General features: G+C 37.0%; 1 protein-coding gene across 1 annotated transcript in view; it reads left to right on the top strand.

Annotated features, from left to right (window-relative positions):
* The window catches only part of eys (eyes shut homolog), a gene marked incomplete at its 5' end in the record, with an annotated part of 292,239 nt that overhangs the window by 130,230 nt on the left and 138,477 nt on the right, over positions 1 to 23,532 (top strand). Inside the window, 6 exons of the mRNA XM_084390837.1 lie at positions 2,419 to 2,526; positions 5,347 to 5,492; positions 10,266 to 10,437; positions 13,919 to 13,997; positions 18,237 to 18,436; positions 23,347 to 23,471. Coding sequence (XP_084246963.1) covers positions 2,419 to 2,526; positions 5,347 to 5,492; positions 10,266 to 10,437; positions 13,919 to 13,997; positions 18,237 to 18,436; positions 23,347 to 23,471 — 830 coding nt within the window. The remainder of the gene's footprint in view (positions 1 to 2,418; positions 2,527 to 5,346; positions 5,493 to 10,265; positions 10,438 to 13,918; positions 13,998 to 18,236; positions 18,437 to 23,346; positions 23,472 to 23,532) is intronic.

The raw sequence follows: 23,532 nt of genomic DNA, 5'->3' as shown, positions 1-23,532 counted from the left end.
ATAATACCAAATAAAAACAATCAAGGTTATTTAAAAGAACGACTATTCCATATGCATTTTGAAGACAAAAATGGCCCATTTTAGATCCTGGCATTACATTTCAATTGGATTGAGGTCAAAAATCTGACTTGACTTCTGGTTTTGCAGCTCAGTTGTTGTTCTGCACAAAGCAGCCTATTTACTAGCCTGGCTAACGTCAGACCACTTTCTCTTTGAGACGTGGTCTGGGAACTACATGTTCATTTTCTCGTATTTGAGGCGTGGTTTACGAATGCCCAGAGCCGTTTATTGGGCGCTACAAATGTCTATCAAATGCGCCTGTACGTAGCTCATAGCCAATCGTTTCAATTATACCAGATGACGTATGTAGAGCGACAGATATTCAACGAAGAAGACGACGATGGGTCAGAGATTTATGTGTACACCAGAGTCCTGCACGGGGCCGATTTTGTAAATCCGCACCCGCCCGTACCCGCAGTGCTTAAAACAGCACCCGACCCGTTTCCCAACAGCAGCACTAATTAAAATCTGCACCCGACCCGCTTAAAATAGAACCGACACCCGACCCGCACCCGAAATAAAATCAGTTTAGACTATCACATTATAGACACACTTACAAAAATGTTTATTGCCAGGTCATACAGAAGTTATTACACAACAATTAACACAAGGACAACTTCAGCCGAAGCTGTCAAAAGGCCGGTACATGAAGAACATGGCTAACGTTACCACAAAACTGAGTAGCCTAATAACAGACGCGGCTACAACACTATATCTGCCACGCAATTTCATCTAGCCTACATCTGACAATTCTGGGTTCAAACACGCCCTGCACACCACACATACTTAGTGTTAAATATGAAAAATACTGTTCGATAGAACTGCTTTGTTACCACAGTTTCTGCGTGCTTCCTCAGGGATGAAGTTCCACATTTGCGGCTATCCAACACGAAAATGTTTGCAGCAAAGCCTTTCACAATATTTTCTTCAGATAACTCCAAATTTCTCCCACACACTGGACTTGATTTTTGATGACGTATTGTCGACAACTTTACAATCTCCACTAGCTATTCTTTTCTTCAACTCCTCAGCATCCTTCTCGACGACTGCAAGCAGATCGCGCGCGCGCAGTTATGATGAATTTTTAAAAGTGAAAGTAGCCTAGGTAACGTTATAGATCCTGGGAGGGCGTGGTAAATAATAAGCTGATGTGGATTTTAAATTATTTTATCAACTTGAAATACAGGCATATTTTTGTAGATGTGTTCCTAAAAATATGCATATATTTTTACGTCTGTCATGTTGGAGCCATAGATATAAACAAACTGCTTCGGTGTGTCGCATAGATGTCGTCATCGTCTTGCTGCTCCCTCCCCGTTCTGTGATTGGTTCCCTAGCTGAGGGGAAAATCTGGTCCATGGTATCCAGACTGCCTAGCAGCGTGAATAAAATCGCGCTGCGCTCAAGGCAGCATGGGGAAACCCAGGCTACCTATTTACTTCCTCCACAGCCTCTTTCAAGGTCTGCTGTTTTCCAGACATAATATGGTGTATAATTATCAGAAAGGTCCACATTTGGTTCCTACTGTATGTCTTTTTTCCCCATTTGTAGTGGACACCCAGCTGTTTTAGTACATTTGAGATGGCAGCCGTTTATTTATTTATTGAAGAACAGTCAGTGGTTTCCTCTGTGGTACCTTCACATTTTGTTGGGTCACATTTTCATGCACTCGTCATATGCACTGCCATTCAAAAATTTGGGGTCATTAAGAATATTTCTGTCAAATAAATGCTGTTCTTTTGGACTTTCTATTCATAAAAGAATCCTACAAAAAAAGTTCTCAAGTTTTTCACAAAAATATTAAGCAGCCCAGCTGTTTTCAACAATGATAATACTAAGAAATCTTTCTTCAGCACCAAATCAGCATATGGCAGTGGCTCAGTGGTTCATGTAGGTTGTCTACAAACCGGAAGGTTGGTGGTTCAATCCCCAGTTCCACCTGACCAAGTGTCGAGGTGTCCATGAGCAAGACACCTAACCCCAGCTGCTCCCGACGAGCTGGATGGCGCCTTGCATGGCTGACACTGTCGTCGGTGAATGAATGGGTGAATGTGAGGCAATATGTAAAGCGCTTTGGTGGCCATGGGTCTGTTGAAAGATAAGTTTCATTGCAATTAAGGGAATATATGGTTGAATTTCACATAAACGTTGGTTTACTAGCATTTATATTATGACTAACAACCATTTAAATAATAGCTAATTATTATTATTATGTTTGGTAATTTTGTTTGTTCATTTTATGACATGTTTGGTCGTGTCATGCAGCTCTAGCAAAGATATGGAAATGTAAAATCACAGTTTAGTTCCAGAACTTTTTCACAACTGTAAAACGATCCTCCTTTTGTCATTCCTCTGCAGCTGTTTTTGCAAGCCAGGTTTCTCAGGCCAACACTGTGAGGAAGACATCAATGAGTGCGCATCCAACCCCTGCCAGAACAGAGGCGTCTGCCAAGACTTTGTGAACGGGTAAGTACCATAGCAACATCGAATTGCACGTTTTCCACTCTATACCGCGACCCCCGTAAATTGATTATGATGTAGGAGCCCAAGTATCGTCTCTGAACTGTTTGTTTTTACTAGACGTCTAGAAATGTGACACGTTTGAGAGATGTTGGTATTATTGTGCTGTGGTTTATAATAAAGGTCCTTTTTCATCCTTGACATATATAAGCTGCTGGTCTAAACTCAAGTGAGAATAGTTCAGCAGGTTCGCATCACGCCTCTATATTGGCTTTTCTCTACTAGATCTTCTCCTCGTTGTGCTTTAATGGGCGCCTCAGGGCCGCTCTTGGTTCAGTCCGACATATGGGCAGAGAAATCCTGAGGCCAATTTGAGTCCTAAATGGTTTGTCTCTACTTTGTCTCCTATCATGTACGGGCTCCCCTGTGATCATCGGCTACCAGCTTTCCTCTGGAATTGCTTCCATCTGAGGGATTTCACTTCAGGTGTTTCCGTTTTCTTACAACTTATTCTCTTCCATACAAGTGCTCTTTTGACACGGTAGGGCTTGTTTTAAATGAGATCATTCTCAGCGGAGCTCTTTTATTTTGACCTCTCAGAAGTTGGTCTGTTTGTATGGAGTTTACTGACAGTTTACAGATGTTTGCTTTGCTTTGTATGTAACAGCAAACTGGATATTGTTCGGGGCCAAGAAGGTTAGGCTTTAGATAGTTAGCATGGTCCAGTTTGCCTCTGTTGGTAGATGTCGTACTGTAACTACACCATCTGGCTGCAAAAACCAACAACTTAAAAAATAAAAATAATAGCCGCTTTTCCACCATCGGGCCAAACGGTTCTAAGAATGGTAAGGAAAGGTTGCGGTTATATTAGTAACGTCGCCATTCAGAATTGGTCACTTGTGTGTTGCTTGGTTGCCAGTTTCTCTGTTGCTGGCCAAGCGTACTATTTGAGTGACACTTGCAAAGTGTGACTTTGTTTCATCAAACTAAATGTTAGTGTTTTAACCTGACATAGCTTTTCATGAAATGTGAAATCATTTTATGCATGCTACATTGTCAAAGATCAATCTAGTGCATGTTGTTATAGACCAGGGTTTCTCAAACTGGGGTTCACGAACCCCTGGGGGATTTTGTGGAAACTGCAGGGTGTCCATGAGTTGATGAGAAGCTAATAAATAAAAATGTAAAATTAAAATAAATAAATAAATAAATAATTTTTAAATAAAAGCAATCAAACTAAAAAAACACTTACTAAAAAAGATAAAATATTTTGTTTACCTGCATGTCATGTGACTATTACATAACATCAGAGAACTGTGAACATGTAAATGAGGTTTTAAATTAAACATATTCTTCTCAGTGGGTACTTAAAATATCATTTATGTATTAGGGGTATAACAATATATCGCAACACAATATATATCGCAATACAAAACTGCAACAACATGTATCGTTAATAGTGACAATATGTATTGTATATAATTCACCCCAAATAAAAATTACTGTGTGAGGAAAAAAATTCTATACATAAACTACTAAATATAATGTTGAATATAATGTATAATAATGCAATGGGGGAATATTTGTGAGTCCTGATAATGCCAAATGTCTTATATTATCAGTAAAAATTGGCCTACATGATTTTAAATATATCTAAATATAAATCATTTTCAGCTTCAGAATCATGAATATTTGTATTCTGGTGTCTCTATTGTCCTAAGCATTGGGTCACCAGCACCAAGTCCAAGCCTATTAATTTACACCCACAATGTAATATCAAATTTAGCATTTTAATCAACAGTACATTTTTTTGTTAACCTTTTATCATAGGTCTTGGAGTATTGCAATAATATCGAGTTCAGTATCGTGATATGTTTCAAATCGTGACATGAGGGTATCGTTACACCCCTAATATATATATTATTAGATATATACAAATAATAATATAATATAATAATATAAAAGTAAATATTTTAGGTCAAAGGGTGTCGGTTGACAAAGCTTTGGCATCCATTATAGAACGTGTCCTGTGTAAACCGGCGCTGACAGTGTTTTTCCATGCTTACTTGGGTTGCAGTTTATTGTCAGATTTGATACAGATAATGGTGCCCTATCTTTTGAAAAGGCTCTTTGTGATATTTTGTATCATTACCAAAAAATTCCAAAATAAAATCTGTCATTATTTACAGAAGTAAATTCAAGCTATTTTGGTTTGAAAAGTGCCAATAGGTTTCAATAAATGGTCTTTTAGACTGAAAAGGAAGAAAAGTACAGCTTATTTTATTTTATTTTATTTTTATATATATAGTACATCAAACACTTTTATTTCAAAAGATCATGGGAAAATCAATTTGTCATGATATGACCTCTTTATAGACATACTGTACCAAGCTCATCAGAACATCTTGTACAGAATATAGAGGAAAAAGAAAAAATTTTGAAGGAAACAATCCAGCAAAAAAATCACAGTGAGAGACAAAATGTCCCATTAAAGTGTGAATATATTCTACGAGAGACCCCTTCCATCACAGAACCACTGAACTGGCCAAGTCCTCAGTGATTAGACAGGTGACAGGATATTTGAAACCAAATCAGCTTGTCAGTCATTCTGTCCAATGATAGCGGCAGCCAAAGTCATGATTAACACACACACACACTTCAGATCTTTTTGCTGTCTGTCAGATTTTTCCCTGTCAGTCAGTTTTCTTAAAAACTCTCCATGCAGATTGTGGCATGGTTTTGTTTGGCAAACATTTAACATAGTGATTTAAATTGTGCAGTCAGATAGAAGATTTGGCTAAGAATGTTCTTTTTATGCATTTCCAGTTTCCAGTGTAACTGTGTCCCCGGATATTTTGGAACGCTTTGCAACCTGGACATAAACGAATGTGAAGCTTCCCCCTGCCTCCATGACTCTGTGTGCATCAACAAACCTGGGGGATTCATATGTGTCTGCCGTTCTGGCTTCTCAGGTACGACCCCCTCGGCCAGAGCCCCAGACACAAAATCAATGAGAGAAACCAGGGCTTATCGTGTCTACACGGGCTACGTTCCCCCAGCCTGACAGATTTTAAGTGAAAAGAACACACAAATAGCTCCTCAGCACATTTGCCACTTTAATTAGATCGCACACTCCCACCAATATCTGCACACACACACTCATATGCACAGAATCACCTTGAGTTAACAAAACACCTCCTCCTCATCCTCTGCATTTAAATCAAGTACTTCCTTGTCTCTTTTTTTATTTTTTATTTTTTTACTATTTTCCTGTTTCCCCTAAGTGATCTCATCCTTATTAATTTAGAACTGAACTTACAGGTGAGTACGTTTAATACTCAGAAACTAATCTATATCCAGGCTCTTGTTTATTAGTAAATGATGGGGCATTAAAAACGATTAAACATTTTTAAATGCCAAGTTTACTTATAAATGAAATCCAGATGAGACTAATAAAAGTAAAGTTGTATGCACTCCCAATATGCTGTAAACTGTTCCCTTAAGGATATATTTCTACCTGATCTTACCCTTCTGCTGAACACAAAAGAAGATATTTTGAAGAATGTGATAACAGTTGATGGACCCCATTGAATTCCATAGTGAATTCCAAAAAATTATACTATGGAAGTCAAAAGGGTCCATCAACTGGTTGTTTACCGACATTCCTCAAAATATCTTATTTTCTGTTCAGCAGAAGAAAGAAACTCATACAGGTTTGGAATAACTTGAGGGTGAGTAAATGATGACAGAATTGTCATTTTTAGGTGAACTATCCCTTTAAGTTTAGCCTAATGGGTTGAGGTTGATTTGAGTAATTTTAAATATTATTTTGACTTCTTATTTTCTTGAATAAAATCATTTAATTAGATGTTAGCCCATAAAGGAATTTCCCCATTTTTTTAAGGTAATTTTTAAATGAGCAAATCAGCATATCAGAATTATCTTGTGACACTGACGACTGGATTAATTATGCTGAAAATTCAGCCTTTCCACCGCTGGAAAAAGTTACATTTTAAAATAAAAACAGGTGTTTTAAATTGTAATAATATTTCACAATATTCCTGTTTGTACTGTATTTTTGATCAAATAAATCCAGCCTTTGTGAGCACAAGAGACTTCTTTCATTTAAAGTGCACCTATTATGCTTTTTCAGATATTACCTTCCATGCAGTGTGTAATATAGTAATATTTGTGAATGTAAAAAGTCTGCAAAGTCTTAAAGATCAAAGTGCACGACAAATAAAGTTACAAAATAAAGAACCTATTCTGAACTGCCTAAACAAGTCGTCAGTAATTACAGTCTTACTTCCGCAACATTCATATGTAACAAATTTACACAATGCCAGGCTATGGTCTTCATTGGCTACTCGTGAAAAACGTCTGATGTCCTGCTCAAGTCGTCATTTCAATGGAGGTTCGGGTTGAATAACTAGTTCTTTCAGTGTTTCATCGGACTCGCGCTCGAAATGAGTTGGTAAAATTGACGCCATTGTTACTGTGTACAATTGCTGAGGATTTAGGAAGCCTCCGGAGCTGAAATTCAATTATGGTAATGGGAGTTTTGTTTCCGACACGCACTGTAAGCGGTAGACCAATCACAACAGACTGGACCATCTGGCCAATCAGAGCAGAGTAGCTCTCGGAAAGGCAGGGCTTAGAGAGACTGAATCTTCGAAAAAATCGTTTTCAGACTCTTTGAGAAATGTTCCAACAATTGTTACAGCAGTCTTTAAACATATTTAATCATTTTCTTAGTAAAAATACAATAAAATCAAACTATTCACAAAGATTTGTAAACATTTGCACCTCTCTGAAGAATTTACAGTTCAGATACCGTCAATACATAGACGTTGTATGTTTCAGGATCTACTTAAACATATGTGTGCTAACCTCAATTTGCATACAAACACCTAAGAATATAAGGACATTACGCTGCTAGCCCACTTATCAATGCTGTTTAAAAAGAAACGCGTAATCTCAATCGCTATCAGTCAGCTTGAAGATAAATTTCATTTGTCTTTTGTACTGTATCATCAATTTATCCTCATCCTACCAAGGGGAAGGAAGGAAATCTCAGAGGCACAGAAACTCCTGGGAGAGCTCAGCCTGACACACAGGCCCTAATTCCCACAGAAACCTCTTTTATTATCAGGCCCCAATCTGCCTTGCACCAGTCATTACTTTCCTCTCAGCTCTGAGCTCATCTGAGGAATCGGACGCATCCCCCGAGAGCTCAGGCTGGAGGATATATTCTGCATTGGTTCAACCAACTGGGGCTCAGAGGAAATATTTGCCCTAATAAGACATGTAACGGCATCGCAACTTCTCGAGAAGGCGGAATCAAAGATACAAAAGGCGAAATGCGGCATCCTGCCATCCGACGTGTCTCCATGGCTGATCTGTTGGAAATTATTTTTTTAAACTGAAATGGTGTGTTGCTCAAGCACGCCATACAATGTGCCTCGTTCAGTCAAATTACGTTATTTGCTATCTTGCTTGGATCTAGTAAGTGTCTTCTTCATTGTGATAGGCAGCTTCCCATGAATAAAAGGCAAAGAAAGCTGACACAATGTCTGTCTGGTTTATTATTATTTAATTATGTAGCATCGTTCTCTCTTATTTCATCATCTCTGTGGAGTTTATTTCTCATTTTCAGTTATTTTCCTTCTCTGGCTTTCTTTGCTTTCCTTCAGTTCTTCCCTTTTTTTTTGTTGGTCTCTTGGAATAAAAATCTGATAAGTCGCTGTGGGTTTGAGAAGTTCCTGCAGAGAGGAGTAATTGAGGAGTGGAGGAGAAGATTATATGGTCTTTTCTCTCCTCTCAGATGAGTACAGTGAGCACCCTTAAGAAAGCCAACGTTAGGATTAACCCAACAGCTTTATAATCTCTCCCCTGCCTGGCTTCTCATATTCTACAAATTCTGATAGGACGGCACATTATTTGTCAAATCAGACCAGGAAATGCCGATTAAGAGGGTTTTGTATAATCTCATTAGGAGCGCTGACAGTGTAAATGCATTGTCTATGAAGCGAGGCTGGTGTGCACTTCCTCACAATCTACAGTCAATAGTGTCATACGAAGCAGTGAGATATGAAGTACTTGATTGATGGCTGACTACAAACAGCATGTCATGACTGAATATCAAAAACCACGCTTTGTGTTTTGGGGTTAATACGATTTTTACAGTTAATTCATTCCCAGTCAATACACTGACACTTTGTTGTGTTTGCGGATGACTATCCGCAGGGAAATAAATTCATTACGGCTTAACCAGGAGGTCACTGTGAAGGGAATTAACAACGGTCCGTGAATGAGCAATTGGAAAAACACTTTAATTAGAAGATGTTAATGATGTGCCTCATTGTTATGTTTTAGCTCCTTTTATTTATTCACGTTGCCTTCGAGATGCACCAAAACACTTCAGCGTGAAGAACAGCGCTAAGAAAGGTTGAAAACCGTCTTTAGTGAGGAACACCACGGCTAGATGTTTGTTATCTCGCTGGCTGCATTTTGAGCCGTGAGTAATTGAAATAAAGCTTTAATTTATTGTCAGTGCACGACCTGAACTGCGGCTGATGGCGTCGCTTTCGCCCGAAGTGACTGAATTATTTGTGTAGTCAACCGTGAATTAAGTTTACATTCCTGTAATATCAGCATATGATTCATAATGTTTAAGAGATCACTTTTGCTCTTTATTTAGATGTCTTGGGGCTTTTAGAAATGGTACCATTTGTTTGTGTATAGTTACAGGGAGGAAGAATAATGGCTGTCTGCTCTTTAGTATCGCATCTCTTTGGCTCTCGTTTTTATCTCTGTCGTTTGTCAACCTGTCCCAGGGAGTCTACGGAGTCTTACTCGCCTCTAGATTTTACTGGCTCTTCTCAACTTATTGAATTTACAGCTTTGTTGCAGGTAAATTATGGCCTATTAGGGTGTTTGTTACTGAACCTTTTTGTTGTGGATTTTAAGTCATTCAGCTTGGTCATAAATCTAGGTTAGAGAATAATGCACCCTATGTTACCTGGTCACAAAGCAAAATTAGAAATAGGCTGCAAATTTAAGTACAAACCCGTGCCGTTTTGGGGTTAAATGACCATTAGTGGCTCTAAAACACTCCACTGAAACGAATCAAAATTAGAGGGAAAATTATTAGAGAATGATAATTTAATTGTGGTCTGTTTTTTCCACACAAAAACTTTTGGTTCTTAAGAAGACCTGAAAATAGATCAGAAATTGTATGAAAAAAAAACATGCCTTACCATGAGTATATAATTTTTTATACTCAAACACAAATATAAACTTTGCTGTACACATTTTTAAGGTTTTCCTGTGGCTCGACTGGTGGTACACAGTGCCATCAATGTCAAGGTCCTTGAATGTCTCGCAAAATACTTGAATTTTGGATCTGAAATATAATTTTGAACATTCCTGCTTAAACAGTTAAAGGTTAACAGAGCATTCTTTATAAATGTGCATTTTATCCTTATTAAAGGTTTTATTAACTTTTTTTAAAGCCTTATCTGTATTGCAACAATAAAACATGCTTTTCACATGGGGTTTTCATCAGTTCAATTTGGGTTTCGCAAAAACACGTCATTCATATACGACTACCTTTTTCATGCATTTTTTTTTTTCCACCTTGATTTCCGACATGCCATTAAATAAATAAATCACATTGATTTCCAAGAATTTCGAAATACTTAATGTAATGTATTTATATGGCTTTGATTTTGTTCTCCCCAAAGGTAAATGGTGCGAGCTGAATGTTGATGAGTGCAAATCCAATCCATGCCGAAACAACGGGAGGTGCATCGACGGTCTTAATGGTTACCAGTGTGTGTGCTCCAGAGGTTTCATGGGCTATCACTGTGAGAGAAACATTGATGAGTGCTCATCCAACCCCTGTGTTCATGGGAGGTACATTAACCTTGCTGAGCTGTAACAATGTGAATTTCAAGCTCTGTGATTGAGAGCTTTGTAAACGGCTATTCACAGCCATTCTGAAAGAGACGGTACCTCTGAGTCTTTTAAAAACTAAATGTGCTCGCAATCCTTCTTGCCAGCTCACTCTCAATTAACTGTTTGGCAGTCTGTTTCTCAGTAAACACAACATAATTAGTCATTACCAGCTGTTTCTCGCACTAACCAAGTTACAGTAATAATTAGATCTTATATAAAGTACTAATGCCTTAAATAGTCAGTTTGGGTTGAACAGATTTTTTACCTTGGGAACCATACCTGGGAAACATCTCAGATTTGTTATTTTAAAGTGTACAATGTGTTACGGTAGTTAAAAGGGATTATAACAGGACTCAACAATAAGAGTATGGGGTTTTTTTACTGCCCAGATTGAATCAGTAGTTCAGATTTGTACTTAAAAATTATTTAAAATATATATATACTGTATATATTCCTGGAAGTTCAGCTATAATATAACTCAACAACAACTATAAACAATGAGGTCACCTATGCATAAAAATGCTGACATGATTAAAACATATTTTAACATACTGATGCCTGCTAAAATACTGTTTGGATTTAAGTAGGCAAATGCTTAAGAGTCTATGATTGGATTATTATTGCTGTGATTATTATGTTTCTAGCATGTTATATGTTTGGCAACTGTTCTTCTAACCCTAATTGATGGAGTGCGTAGCTTTTCATTTCTTAAACAACCATGTAGGAAGATACATCATGGCCATATTCCAGGATGACAATGTCAGGATTCATCAGGCTCAAATTGTGAATGGTTGGGAGGGAGCATGAAGAATCATTTTCACACAAGGTCTTGACCAAAAACTCTTGATGAAAATAACATCACAATATTTATTTCCATCAAGAGGTGCATCAATTGTTGGTCCTCTGTAAAGTCTCCTCCAGCACATCCCAAAGACTTTCAATGAATTTAAGTGGGAATTAGGGCCTGTGTGTCAGGCTGAGCTCTCCCAGGAGTTTTTGTGCCTCTGAGATTTCCTTCCTTCCCCTTGGTAGGATGAGGATAAATTGATGATACAGTACAAAAGACAAATGAAATTTATCTTCAAGCTGACTGATAGCGATTGAGATTACGCGTTTCTTTTTAAACAGCATTGATAAGTGGGCTAGCAGCGTAATGTCCTTATATTCTTAAGCCTGTTTTATGCTTCTGCGTCGAATCGACGGCGTACCCCCGCAGACCCCTCTGCGTCGCCGCGAACCCCTCTCCAACCCCTCCGCCGTAGCTCGACGTGCACCTCCAAAAAATTGTAACTACGCGTCGAGGCGACGCAGACCGCAAGGGCTGTGATTGGTGTATGAGAGCAGAGAGCAAGACTGAACATTTGCATCCTCGTGATTCAGTGCACTTTTGTAAATAGTTCATTTTCTTAGATAATGTTTTATATTACGGTTAACTTATATTGTGTTTCAGTTTTATATTGTGTGTTTCTTGTACCTATTACTCTTATTTTTATTTTTTTTATTGTATACTTAAACCTTTGCCCTTTGTTCTTGGCGTGCTTTTTTACTCATTGCACATTAATAGATCAATGGTTGTTTTGAAAAAAAGTTTATTTACATTTGTTGTTCAACGTCGATTAGCTCCAGCTGCAACAACCATAGACGGGCAACAACACTCTCTCTCTTTCGCTCGCGCGGAACCAGCGCACGGAACCAAAACAAACTAGCAAAGAGATTCGCGAACCACACCCCACCTAGCGTTCTGGCGGTGAAATGCACCGCGATGCAATGCAACCCGACGCAGAACCATAAAACAGCCACGACGCCGTAGGAGTGACGACGTAGCTACGCCTTGGAGTTGACGCAGAAGCATAATGAGGCCTTTAGGTGTTTGTATGCAAATTGAGGTTAGCACACATATGTTTAAGTAGATCCTGAAACATACAACGTCTATGTATTGACGGTATCTGAACTGTAAATTCTTCAGAGAAGTGCAAATGTTTACATATCTTTGTGAATAGTTTGATTTTATTGTATTTTTACTAAGAAAATGATTAAATATGTTTAAAGACAATTGTTGGAACATTTCTCAAAGAGTCTAAAAACGATTTTTTCGAAGATTCAGTCTCTCTAAGCCCTGCCTTTCCGAGAGCTACTCTGCTTTGATTGGCCAGATGGCCCAGTCTGTTGTGATTGGTCTACCGCTTACAGCGCGTGTCGGAAACAAAACTCCCATTACCATAATTGAATTTCAGCTCCGGAGGCTTCCTAAATCCTCAGCAATTGTACACAGTAACAATGGCGTCAATTTTACCAACTCATTTCGAGCGCGAGTCCGATTAAACACTGAAAGAACTAGTTATTCAACCCGAACCTCCATTGAAATGACGACTTGAGCAGGACATCAGACGTTTTTCACGAGTAGCCAATGAAGACCATAGCCTGGCATTGTGTAAATTTGTTACATTGTTAAATATGAATGTTGCGGAAGTAAGACTGTAAGTCAGAGGTACCGATTCATGTGTGAAAATGATTCTTCATGCTCCCTCCCAAGCATTCTTTCACAGTTTGAGCCTGATGAATCTAGGCTTTGTCATCCTGGAATATGGTCATGATGTGTCTTCCTACATGGTTGTTTAAGAAGTGAAAAGCTACACACTCCATCAATTAGGGCTAGAAGAACTGTTGCCAAACATATAACATGCTAGAAACATAATAATCACAGCAATAATGATCCAATCATAGACTCTTAAGTATTTGCCCATTTAAATCTAAACAGCGACTCTTTTTTTTTGTTTGTTTTTTTTTTTTTTTTGGCCAGGCAGTATGCATAAAAACACATATATCTGATCAATAAACGTCTGTGCTGGCTTGTCAAAACACTCTCACACCGGCCCTGGACCATCCTTATTGTTGAGCCCAGTAAAATCTGGAAATAAAAAGGGGACACAGTTCATGCAGATAAACATGCATAGGTTTATAAATAGACACATCTTTAAATTTTATAATGCCATTATACTGATTATGAGTTTTTAAGATGGATAAAAAATACGGGTTGTCACCTGACATTTGCTGTTAAACCGCGAAATGAGCTGTTTAATCACAGCCTAGTAAATGTTGCACTTGCACATTAATTAACCATCAATGTGACTTTATCAAGACAGCAGGAGTGTGAGAGTTGCAGTGCCATACAACATGACTTTCTAACATTTATCATATGAATTGACCATAAATTATTTACAAGACCCTCACTTATGAAAATTTATACAAGCTTATTGTTTTATTAGTTCTGTCGTTCTGGTGTGTGTGTGTATATACTGTGAAGCCTCTGTCAGAAATCACTTTGCAGGTAAATGTGGAGGTTGTAGCTTCATTTATATGTACAGTCATCTCTCATAAATTACAAATTATGAATGCAGAATTTGCACGTCAGAGCACATAATCTCTTTTTTCATTGCAGTTGCCTGGATGAAATAGATGCATACATCTGTCAATGTGAGGTTGGATGGACCGGTCACAGATGCGAGATCAACTTTAATGTGAGCATGTTGTTTATATGTGTCTATATGTGAGCATGTCTGTATGTGTATATATAGGCTATATATTTTTTTTTTAATTATTATATAAAGTTGATTTCATATGTAGTATATGTAAATCCCAAAACAAATAGAAAATATTATAAATGATTTAACAGCCTAATTAAAATCTAATAATAATTGTTCTTAAATTTGAGATTTTCTTTTATTACATTGACAGAATGTTCACCATACATTATGTAACCAACAGTGGTGACGTCAAAAGTTTGCACACTACTCACTCCTTGCCTTGTCAGCACTGCCATTTCCTTCAGGAAATGCAACATTTATTTGAAAATCTTCAGCTGAAAGTTATTTAGCATATGAAAGCCAATCAACAGAATGTAGATATGCAGAAATACAAACTATTTTGAGACCGTAAAGCATGGTGCATTCATTCACAGGATCATAAATCAAAAATGAATACGCACATTATACCAGATGGAGAGGGCCGTGTCTATCTAAAGAGTCCCTAGGCTTCAATGAAATCAAAGTTCAAGGTTTAACAGTGACAGTGAGTTTCTGAGACGTGGCCGCCACATTTCATTCTGGAGACAGGGTACTGTTAGGACAGACTGTAGCAACACACAAGTACGAACTGGAGTCTGTGAACAAGAGCTCTGACACATACTTTTCTGTGGTAAAAGCTGAGTATCACTAGACCCACTATTGACAGGAACTTTTTGACGTCAAGCACTGCCACAAGTGGCTGTCTGTGCCTTTTTTCCTAAAAATGGGTTGATTTGTGTTAAACTTTCAGTAGCCTTAACAATCAAATGGAGTGGTTAGGTTGTGCTGCCATTTTGGTGTGTGCAGGCATTCTCCCAGCTGGAGATCCTTGTCAAATCAAGTTGGTTTATTGTCATTTCTCTCCCGTATGGTTGGTGAATATAACAAAACACAGCGTCTTTTGAGCCATACTGCAGAACATATTGTAGGTTAAGAAATCAACTTTTGGACAATAAAAATAGGCAGTTAATACAAAACTCCAGCAAATTACAATAAAGACATTCTACTCAAAGGGCTGTATACTACTGATGAGTTACATATATTTTTTCGTAGTCCAGTGAATAACCAGAGAACTGTAGAGCCGTCAATTTAATGGGAGACTTTTTAAACTATTTTAATATGTCCCTTAAGGTTCACTTTTAATGTTAATAAAGTTTTTTGCACAAAAACAAAACAAAAAAACAAAAACAAAGAAATATGCGGGGGGAAAAAAAAGTCTATCTTCATTCTGACCCTCTGCCTGAAATGACCCGCTTTTAAGGGGCGGCTTCTTTGAGGCTTGTGAGTAAACAGACACTTTTATGATTGGCTAATGTCATATGCATAGGAAACAGTATCAACGCGAGTGTTTTGAAAACATTATCAGAAAAAGCATTATGAAATTGTTTATGATGCAACTGCTGTCAGATTAAATACAGTTGGCTGCTTAATCTTTGAACATGTTTCTTTGCAAACTCTCCATTACACAGTGCCTCCTTAACAAAACAAACTACTCTGAACAAACATATAATCAACTGACGCAATTCTGGATACCATTAGACTAAACAGACTCAAGTGCGTGAAGTACTTCAGAAAGTGAATGGGCATCTGTATATTGTATTAATTGTAGACAGCGTCAGTGATTATAATAGGTTCTATTTGCTTTTAACATGCTCTCATATGGTGTAGGCAGATGTCAGTCATTAAGTGACTGAAAGCCAGTGGGCGGGGCCTATGGTGTGATGATGTATAACTAGTCATCAATGTCTTGCTCTGGAGGCAGGCATATGCAAATGAATTTGCTTGTGTGAAGTCACAGATCACCCAATATCGGTAACCCACGAACTGTTTTTGGAGCTTGATTAAATAAATGCTTTATAATGAGGATGACGTTTTAAGTTATGAAACTTGAAGGAGGTTTTAATGGTACAAAGACCACTTATATGTAAAAATATCAAGGCAAATTAGATTTTTCATGTCATGACCACTTTAATTCAATTATAAAATACTGATAATAAATGAGTGTAATTTTTTTTCTACCTTTGGAATATCGGAATCCATGTGCTTTTTTCCTGCGTACACGTTCATGTGTTATATCTTATCTGTGTCACATGGGAGGAGAAAATCGGAATTGGGTCACTTGAACCATGTAAAGTAAATGCAGCCTAAGTGATGAAAATGCAGAAGGTTTCTGTGATGGGTTAGGTTTAGGGTTAGGGGATAGAATATACAGCATGTACACTATACAAAACCCTTAAAACATGAAAACCCAACGTGTGTGTGTGTGTGTGTGTGTGCACTCTCAATCAGTTGGATATGAACTCTGTTCATAAATTCACGTAACTTTGGTTCTTAATATAATTTTTGTCTTCGAGTGGTGTGGTCTAGTGGTTGGTAGTGTCAAGGCTGGTAATTGGTTCCATTTTCCAACTGATTCAACTGAAAGGTTGCTAGTGTAGTGCGAGGAACAATCCATAAACCATCGCCAATGTGCCCTTCAGCAAGGAACTTATATATTTATATAACTTAGGATGCGGTTCAAGTTCATAGCAGCATTCAAAGGGGTCATCTAAATGTCACAGAAACAAGGTCAACTGGACCTGCGTGTGATAAATAAAGATTCCATTACATCTTCACCGCTTGTGGTCTATAAGCAAAACGTAGTAACTACAGTTTTTGAATTCTTTGTTTTCAGTTTCTGTTTTCTCTGAATCTGAACATAGTTGAACTAAACCTGTCTGTCACATGACAGATCATAAGAAACTGGATTTCAATCATAGCTTAATTTTTTATTTGTTTATGTAGTACTATGACAAAAAAAAAATATATATATATATATATATATTAGTCCAATATCCATTTGCAGGTGAGTGATTTTCATAGTCGGTGTAAGATTTTGTAAGAAGAATTAAAAAAAATATATGGCAAAATGGAAATGTTGTGCTTACTGTATCAGACATGGTAAAATGTTAAAACTGTCTTTGTATTGAAGTTCTAATAATTTCCCCCTTGGCTTCAAATTTTGCAAAGTAGATGCTGTCGCAATAATGGATGTGAATTGGTTAGAAATTACACTAAATCAAAAAGCACCTCACAGGAGACAAAGTAAGGGAGTAAGCTTCATTATACTGTACCTTCATATTCTAATGACAACTAAGATGATGGAAAGGTCAGACATATTGTCGGGTTATGGTAGATTTTTTTAAATGCTTAATAAGTGAAATGGAACACCATAATCTCCTGAGAAGAGAGGAAAATCAAGAACTGAAAAGTAAAAAAAAATTTTTTTACAAATGGCCACCAAAGCGCTTTACATAGCCTCACATTCACCCATTCACTCACTCATTCATACACCGATTCATACAGATTTTATTTGTAGATTTTAAATGTATTTTATGTGTATTTTATAAGTTTTTACATTTGTCCATGCTGTTCATAATTTTTACAATAGGAATTTAAACACTTTTTTAACTAACTCAAACAGATCTTGGATGCTGTATATGCTTTAGATATTGGGGATTATTCTTCTGAATAACAACCACGGAATCATCTAAACACAAGTGTGTGATTAAAATACTTCTATCTCTAATTGATTTAATACCTAGCATGGCCTTAAATGTACCCCTGAGATGAAACACTTGGTCGCTTGGAGGATTTTAGAGGCTTGTTTGGAATAAATCATTAGCTGCTGTTCGCTCTCGTAATGACTATAGGACAAGATCTGCCATTCTGTTTGTATACTCACTTACTATATCAACTCCACTAATGTGCCATATATCTTTTTTTTATATGAACATCTTTAAATCACAGAAACGTAATTAAATTTAGCCATTCAGCATGCAGTAAAAACTGTATTAGTGCCCTATGAAAGTGGTATGATCAAGCAATAAACTAGTGATTCAGTGAAAATTTATAGTAAACACTTATCTAATCTACTCATCCATGTCATCTACTAATCTTTGAAATTTACTATAATAATAACCAATATTTTAATACTATTAAATTATTGGTTTTGTGTAAAGAAATAATAATCTAAATCTGACATCCATTAAGACAGAGAAATACTATTTATAATGTTTTGATTGATTGTTCCACCCCATATATTGTAATATACATACATTGTGTGTGCATATGTGTGTGTGTATATGTATGTATGTATGTATGTGTATATATATATATGTAGCAAGGTCGCTAATTTCTATTTTTTTATGCTAGGAGTGTGAGGCTCATCCATGTCTTAATGGAGGCTCCTGTGTGGATCTTCTGGACAAATATGCCTGCATATGTGCAGATGGTTTCACTGGGAAGAACTGTGACATTGACCAGAATGTGTGTCTGCAGACGTCTCTTAATTTCTCCCTGTGTTTCAATGGAGGGACATGTGTGGACGGACCAGGGGCCAACTTCACTTGCAGGTGAAAACAATACTTTAGACATTATGTAAACCTAGATGAAACTTCTGATCTTTTTCTATATGATGTTTAACAATAGTTGATTTGTCAGTATTTACTATCCTAGGATATACGTTTTCCAAAACCATATGAGCCTAAGTCGAAGCTACTTGGTAACGCTTTATTTCGATAGTCCACTTTAGACATTCTACTAACTATAAGTGAGTCAACTAACTGTCATTAGAGGATTAGTAGACTGTTTGCTTAATATTTGCTAACACTTTGTTTTGTTGGTCCCCCAACAGACATTCTACTGACTATAAGTTACATGGCAACTACAAGTCAACTTATTCTACTAACCCGAACCCTAACACCTAGCCATAACTTACCTGTCTACTGACAGTCTACTAATACTCTAATGAGAGGTAGTTGAAAAGGTACTTACAGTTAGTAGAATGTCTAAAGTGGACTATCGAAATAAAGTGTAACCAGCTACTTTAGCTATCGCTAAACAAAATAATAAATATTAATATTGTTATTCATCATTTAAAGTATTAACTCTCATGGGTTACTTACAAATAATAGAGGTAGTGCTTTTGAGTTATCTTAGTGACTTCAAACTTTTGAGTCCATTCACCTAAAAGATTTGTTCAGATTCATTCATTGATTTTCATTCAGACTCAAAGCACTAAGTATGGAAGAGAATGAGAATAAGTTGATCAACTAAAACATTCATTTGTTTGCAAATAAAACACAACTAACAAACTGAACAAAATAAAAATAAAATTAGATTTACATTTTATTTTTCAATATATAACTTGTAATTGGTTACTGCCAGACACTGATCCAGATACATTTCCACGGTTCCTCTTGGTACTTTATAAAGGTCTGTAAGGTTGCCAGAGTGGCTGATTATGCAGCAGCTGCTACAACATTATCGCTGAACTGAAGGGCTGAAATTGCATTGTGGTGCATTACACATTCTGCATAAAAGGGCCCATCCAACACATAACATATCTCATTATCTCTTCCTCCTAAGACAATATTCTAATGTGAATAAGCCCTCTGTCCAGACTCTCTGATTAGCTCGGCCGATAATGCTATTTGCAATTCTCATCATGTCTGCTGGACTGATGCACGGACGGACAGACAGCTGTGGAATGAGAAAGCATTGTCTGTCCAAATGAGGCCTCATTGGATTGATTTTCTCAAATGGAAAACAAACGCCCCCATCCCATTTTGTGTTTACTCTCATTTGAAATCACTTGCAGACTGATGACTCACAGGCCGATTGTATTTAAGCCTGTTTCATTTGGTAATGGACAAAAGCACACATATTAAAGAACAAAAAAAAATTGGAGCTCAGTCAGTGTTAAATCAGCTTTTTCTCATTTGCATATATGTTAAAGATTCAGAACAGATCTTGTTGACATGTTCATATGAAAGCCATCAAAACTGCCACAGAAAAAAAAAAAAAAAGATTACATAATCTTTATGTAAATTACAAAAGATTGTAGATGTTGCTGCTGCATGAATAGACATGCATAAATCCCATAGCAGATCTAGGCAGGTGGAGCTGGGGGAGGTGGGGGATTTCAGAGGAACTTGATTGATCGCACTGCAGGACTATTTCCTAAAGCAAACAACGAACCAAACTATTTAAATGAGCAAACAATCTCATTTGCTGCAGGATCTGCAGAGGCCAATCAGCTTTTGCCATGCGGTAATGATGTGATTGCTTGGAGATTGCATGTAAGAAAGCTGCATCCTCTAGAGTTTCATGACTGAACGATACATATAGCACACACACACACACACACACACATATATATATATATATATATATACAGTGGGGAGAACAATTATTTGATAAACTGCTGATTTTTCAGGTTTTCTCACTTACAAAGCATGTAGAAGTCTGTAATTTTTATCATAGGTACTCTTCAACTGTGAGTGACGGAATCTAAAACAAAAATCCAGAAAATCACATTGTATGATTTTTAAGTCATTTGCATTTTATTGCATGACATTTGCAAATACATGGCATGTATTTGATATATCAGAAAAGCAGAACTTAATATTTGGTACAGAAACCTTTGTTTGCAATTACAGAGATCATACGTTTCCTGTAGTTCTTGACCAGGTTTGCACACACTGCAGCAGGGATTTTGGCCCACTCCTCCATACAGACCTTCTCCAGATCCTTCAGGTTTCGGAGCTGTCGCTGGGCAATACGGACTTTCAGCTCCCTCCAAAGATTTTCTATTGGGTTCAGGTCTGGAGACTGGCTAGGCCACTCCAGGACCTTGAGATGCTTCTTACGGAGCCACTCCTTAGTTGCCCTGGCTGTGTGTTTCGGGTCGTTGTCATGCTGGAAGACCCAGCCACGACCCATCTTCAATGCTCTTACTGAGGGAAGGAGGTTGTTCCCTCAGAGATCTTGTTCCCAAGATCTCGCGATACATGGCCCCATCCATCCTCCCCTCAATACGGTGCAGTCGTCCTGTCCCCTTTGTAGAAAAGCATCCCCAAAGAATGATGTTTCCACCTCCATGCTTCATGTTTGGGATGGTGTTCTTGGGGTTGTACTCATCCTTCTTCTTCCTCCAAACACGACGAGTTTAGACCAAAAAACTCTATTTTTGTCTCATCAGACCACATGACCTTCTCCCATTCCTCCTCTGGATCATCGGCAAACTTCAGACGGGCCTGGACATGCGCTGGCTTGAGCAGGGGGACCTTGCGTGCGCTGCAGGATTTTAATCCATGTCCTATTGTCCTGTAGCCTATCCCAGCCTTGTGCAGGTCTACAATTTTATCCCTGATGTCCTTACACAGCTCTCTGGTCTTGGTCATTGTGGAGAGGTTGGAGTCTGTTTGATTGAGTGTGTGGACAGGTGTCTTTTATACAGGTAACGAGTTCAAACAGGTGCAGTTAATACAGGTAATGAGTGGAGAACAGGAGGGCTTCTTAAAGAAAAACTAACAGGTCTGTGAGAGCCGGAATTCTTACTGGTTGGTAGGTGATCAAAAACTTATGTCATGCAGTAAAATGCAAATTAATTATTTAAAAATCATACAATGTGATTTTCTGGATTTTTGTTTTAGATTCCGTCTCTCACAGTTGAAGTGTACCTATGATAAAAATTACAGACCTCTACATGCTTTGTGAGTAGGAAAACCTGCAAAATCGGCAGTGTATCAAATACTTGTTCTCCCCACTGTATATGGGTCAATGACGTGACGGGCCATTTTTTTGTCCAAAGGCCTTAATAATAATAAAAAAAAAACAAATATATATAATAAATATAAGTTGTAGTACAACTTGATCTCTTTTACTGAATCCAAAAGGTTTTAATTATATTTTACTACATATAAAGGTATTTGAAAGATTTTGAAGTGTCAAAAGGTCATTCGGTAAAACCGATATAGTAAATATTTAAATGGAATAATATTGTTTTTAATAACTAAAGGAACTACAATAAAACAAATATAAAGCAGATAAGGCTATTTTTTTTTACATTTCCCCTTTTCTCCTTTCCCTGTGCAATGTTTTACTTGAATATGTTGGAGTGTTTAGAGTAATCCAATAAATTATTACATTTATGAGATCAGTGATAATTTTATTTAATATTTCTTCTGTGGTACACACTATATACTATCTCAACATCAATGTCAAATCAGTTTTTAACTTTCAAATCAGTAGTTAAACCGAATGACTTTTTTGGTGACAAATTTTTTCCATCTTGTAAAGAATGACAAAAAACAGTGTTAATTGATTGTACAAACCACAAAATCTTATTGTTAACACCTAGGTAAACTAAAAAATGGTTTCAAATATAGTTATATCTCCATTCTATTTTTTTACACTTTTAAAAACCTTATTTGTCAATGACCCATATATATATATATATATATATAATATATATACAAAATCAGCAATTTTGAAACACGTTTAAAATCTGATGGTCTTGCATTATTGACTCAATATATATATCATAAACTTTAAATCGATTTAAATATATATTTATATAGGATCTATATCTAAATATATTTATAGGATATACATATATATTTAATTCGATTTAAAGTTTATGATATATATTGGGTCAATGATACAAAAGACCAACGTGTTTCATAATTGCTGATTTTGCTTTATATCTTGCATGTTTCTGGTGAGATCTTTGTTCACAATTCAGGATTTATAAAAAAAATTCTGACCCCCTGACTGGACCGTTACAGATATTATTTTAAGAAGTGCTGCTTCAGAACGCCTCTGGACACTTTGGAAAGAATATATGTCAGTGTCTTTCATCTTTACTTGATATCTTGTTGATATTCTTACAGATTCTAAATGGCAACATTCACTTTGTTGTCACTGAAATGTGCAATCTCTTTTTACTGGTGTGTGGACAGAACAAACATTTCCCTTTTTTAATTACACCTTTTCACGTTAGTTATTTTTTTATTTATGCAAAATAATTATAATGTACTGTATCAGCACTGTATAAGAGCTACATTTCTACTCTTCAAAATGTGTCTTGTAGTGTTTAAGTGTGTACCGCTCAAAGTATTTTAGTGTACCAACAATCTGTTCATAATCATCAGCGTTCATAGTGTAATCACCATAACTAAAAAAAAAAAAAAAGTCCAGGCAATATTTTGAAAATGTTCTATATGCCAACAAACTCTGTTAATGAGACATTTCTCACTTTGCTCACCATCTGTGTGGCAGCGCTTTCACAAGCTAAGCTGACCATATGTCTGTCATTAATTATATTTTTTCCTTTTGAATATTTGCTTTTTTGATGGGCTCAAGGCTGTGGCTCAGAAAGTCGTAGCATTCTGTTCAACCTTTTAAAGGGACATGTTTTTAGAGAATAAAAACATCTGATTCTCTGTGCAAAGTTTAAAAGAGGAATGCTTTCATTCAGCTGCCTGCCAGGTTTTGTGGGAGATTTCTGTGAGGTAGAGATGAATGAATGCTGTTCTGAGCCGTGCTTTCATGGGGCCATCTGCCAAGACCTCATCAATGGCTACCAATGTCACTGTCGACCAGGTGAGGCTTTAATGTTATCGAAAATATCTAATGTAATACCATATTAATTCATTTTTATTAA

This window comes from Rutilus rutilus, assembly GCF_951802725.1.
Source record: "Rutilus rutilus genome assembly, chromosome: 20".
NCBI classification, from domain to species: Eukaryota; Metazoa; Chordata; class Actinopteri; order Cypriniformes; family Leuciscidae; genus Rutilus; species Rutilus rutilus.
Note: the sequence above shows the minus strand (reverse complement) of the source record. Positions and strands in the feature narration are given on the sequence as shown.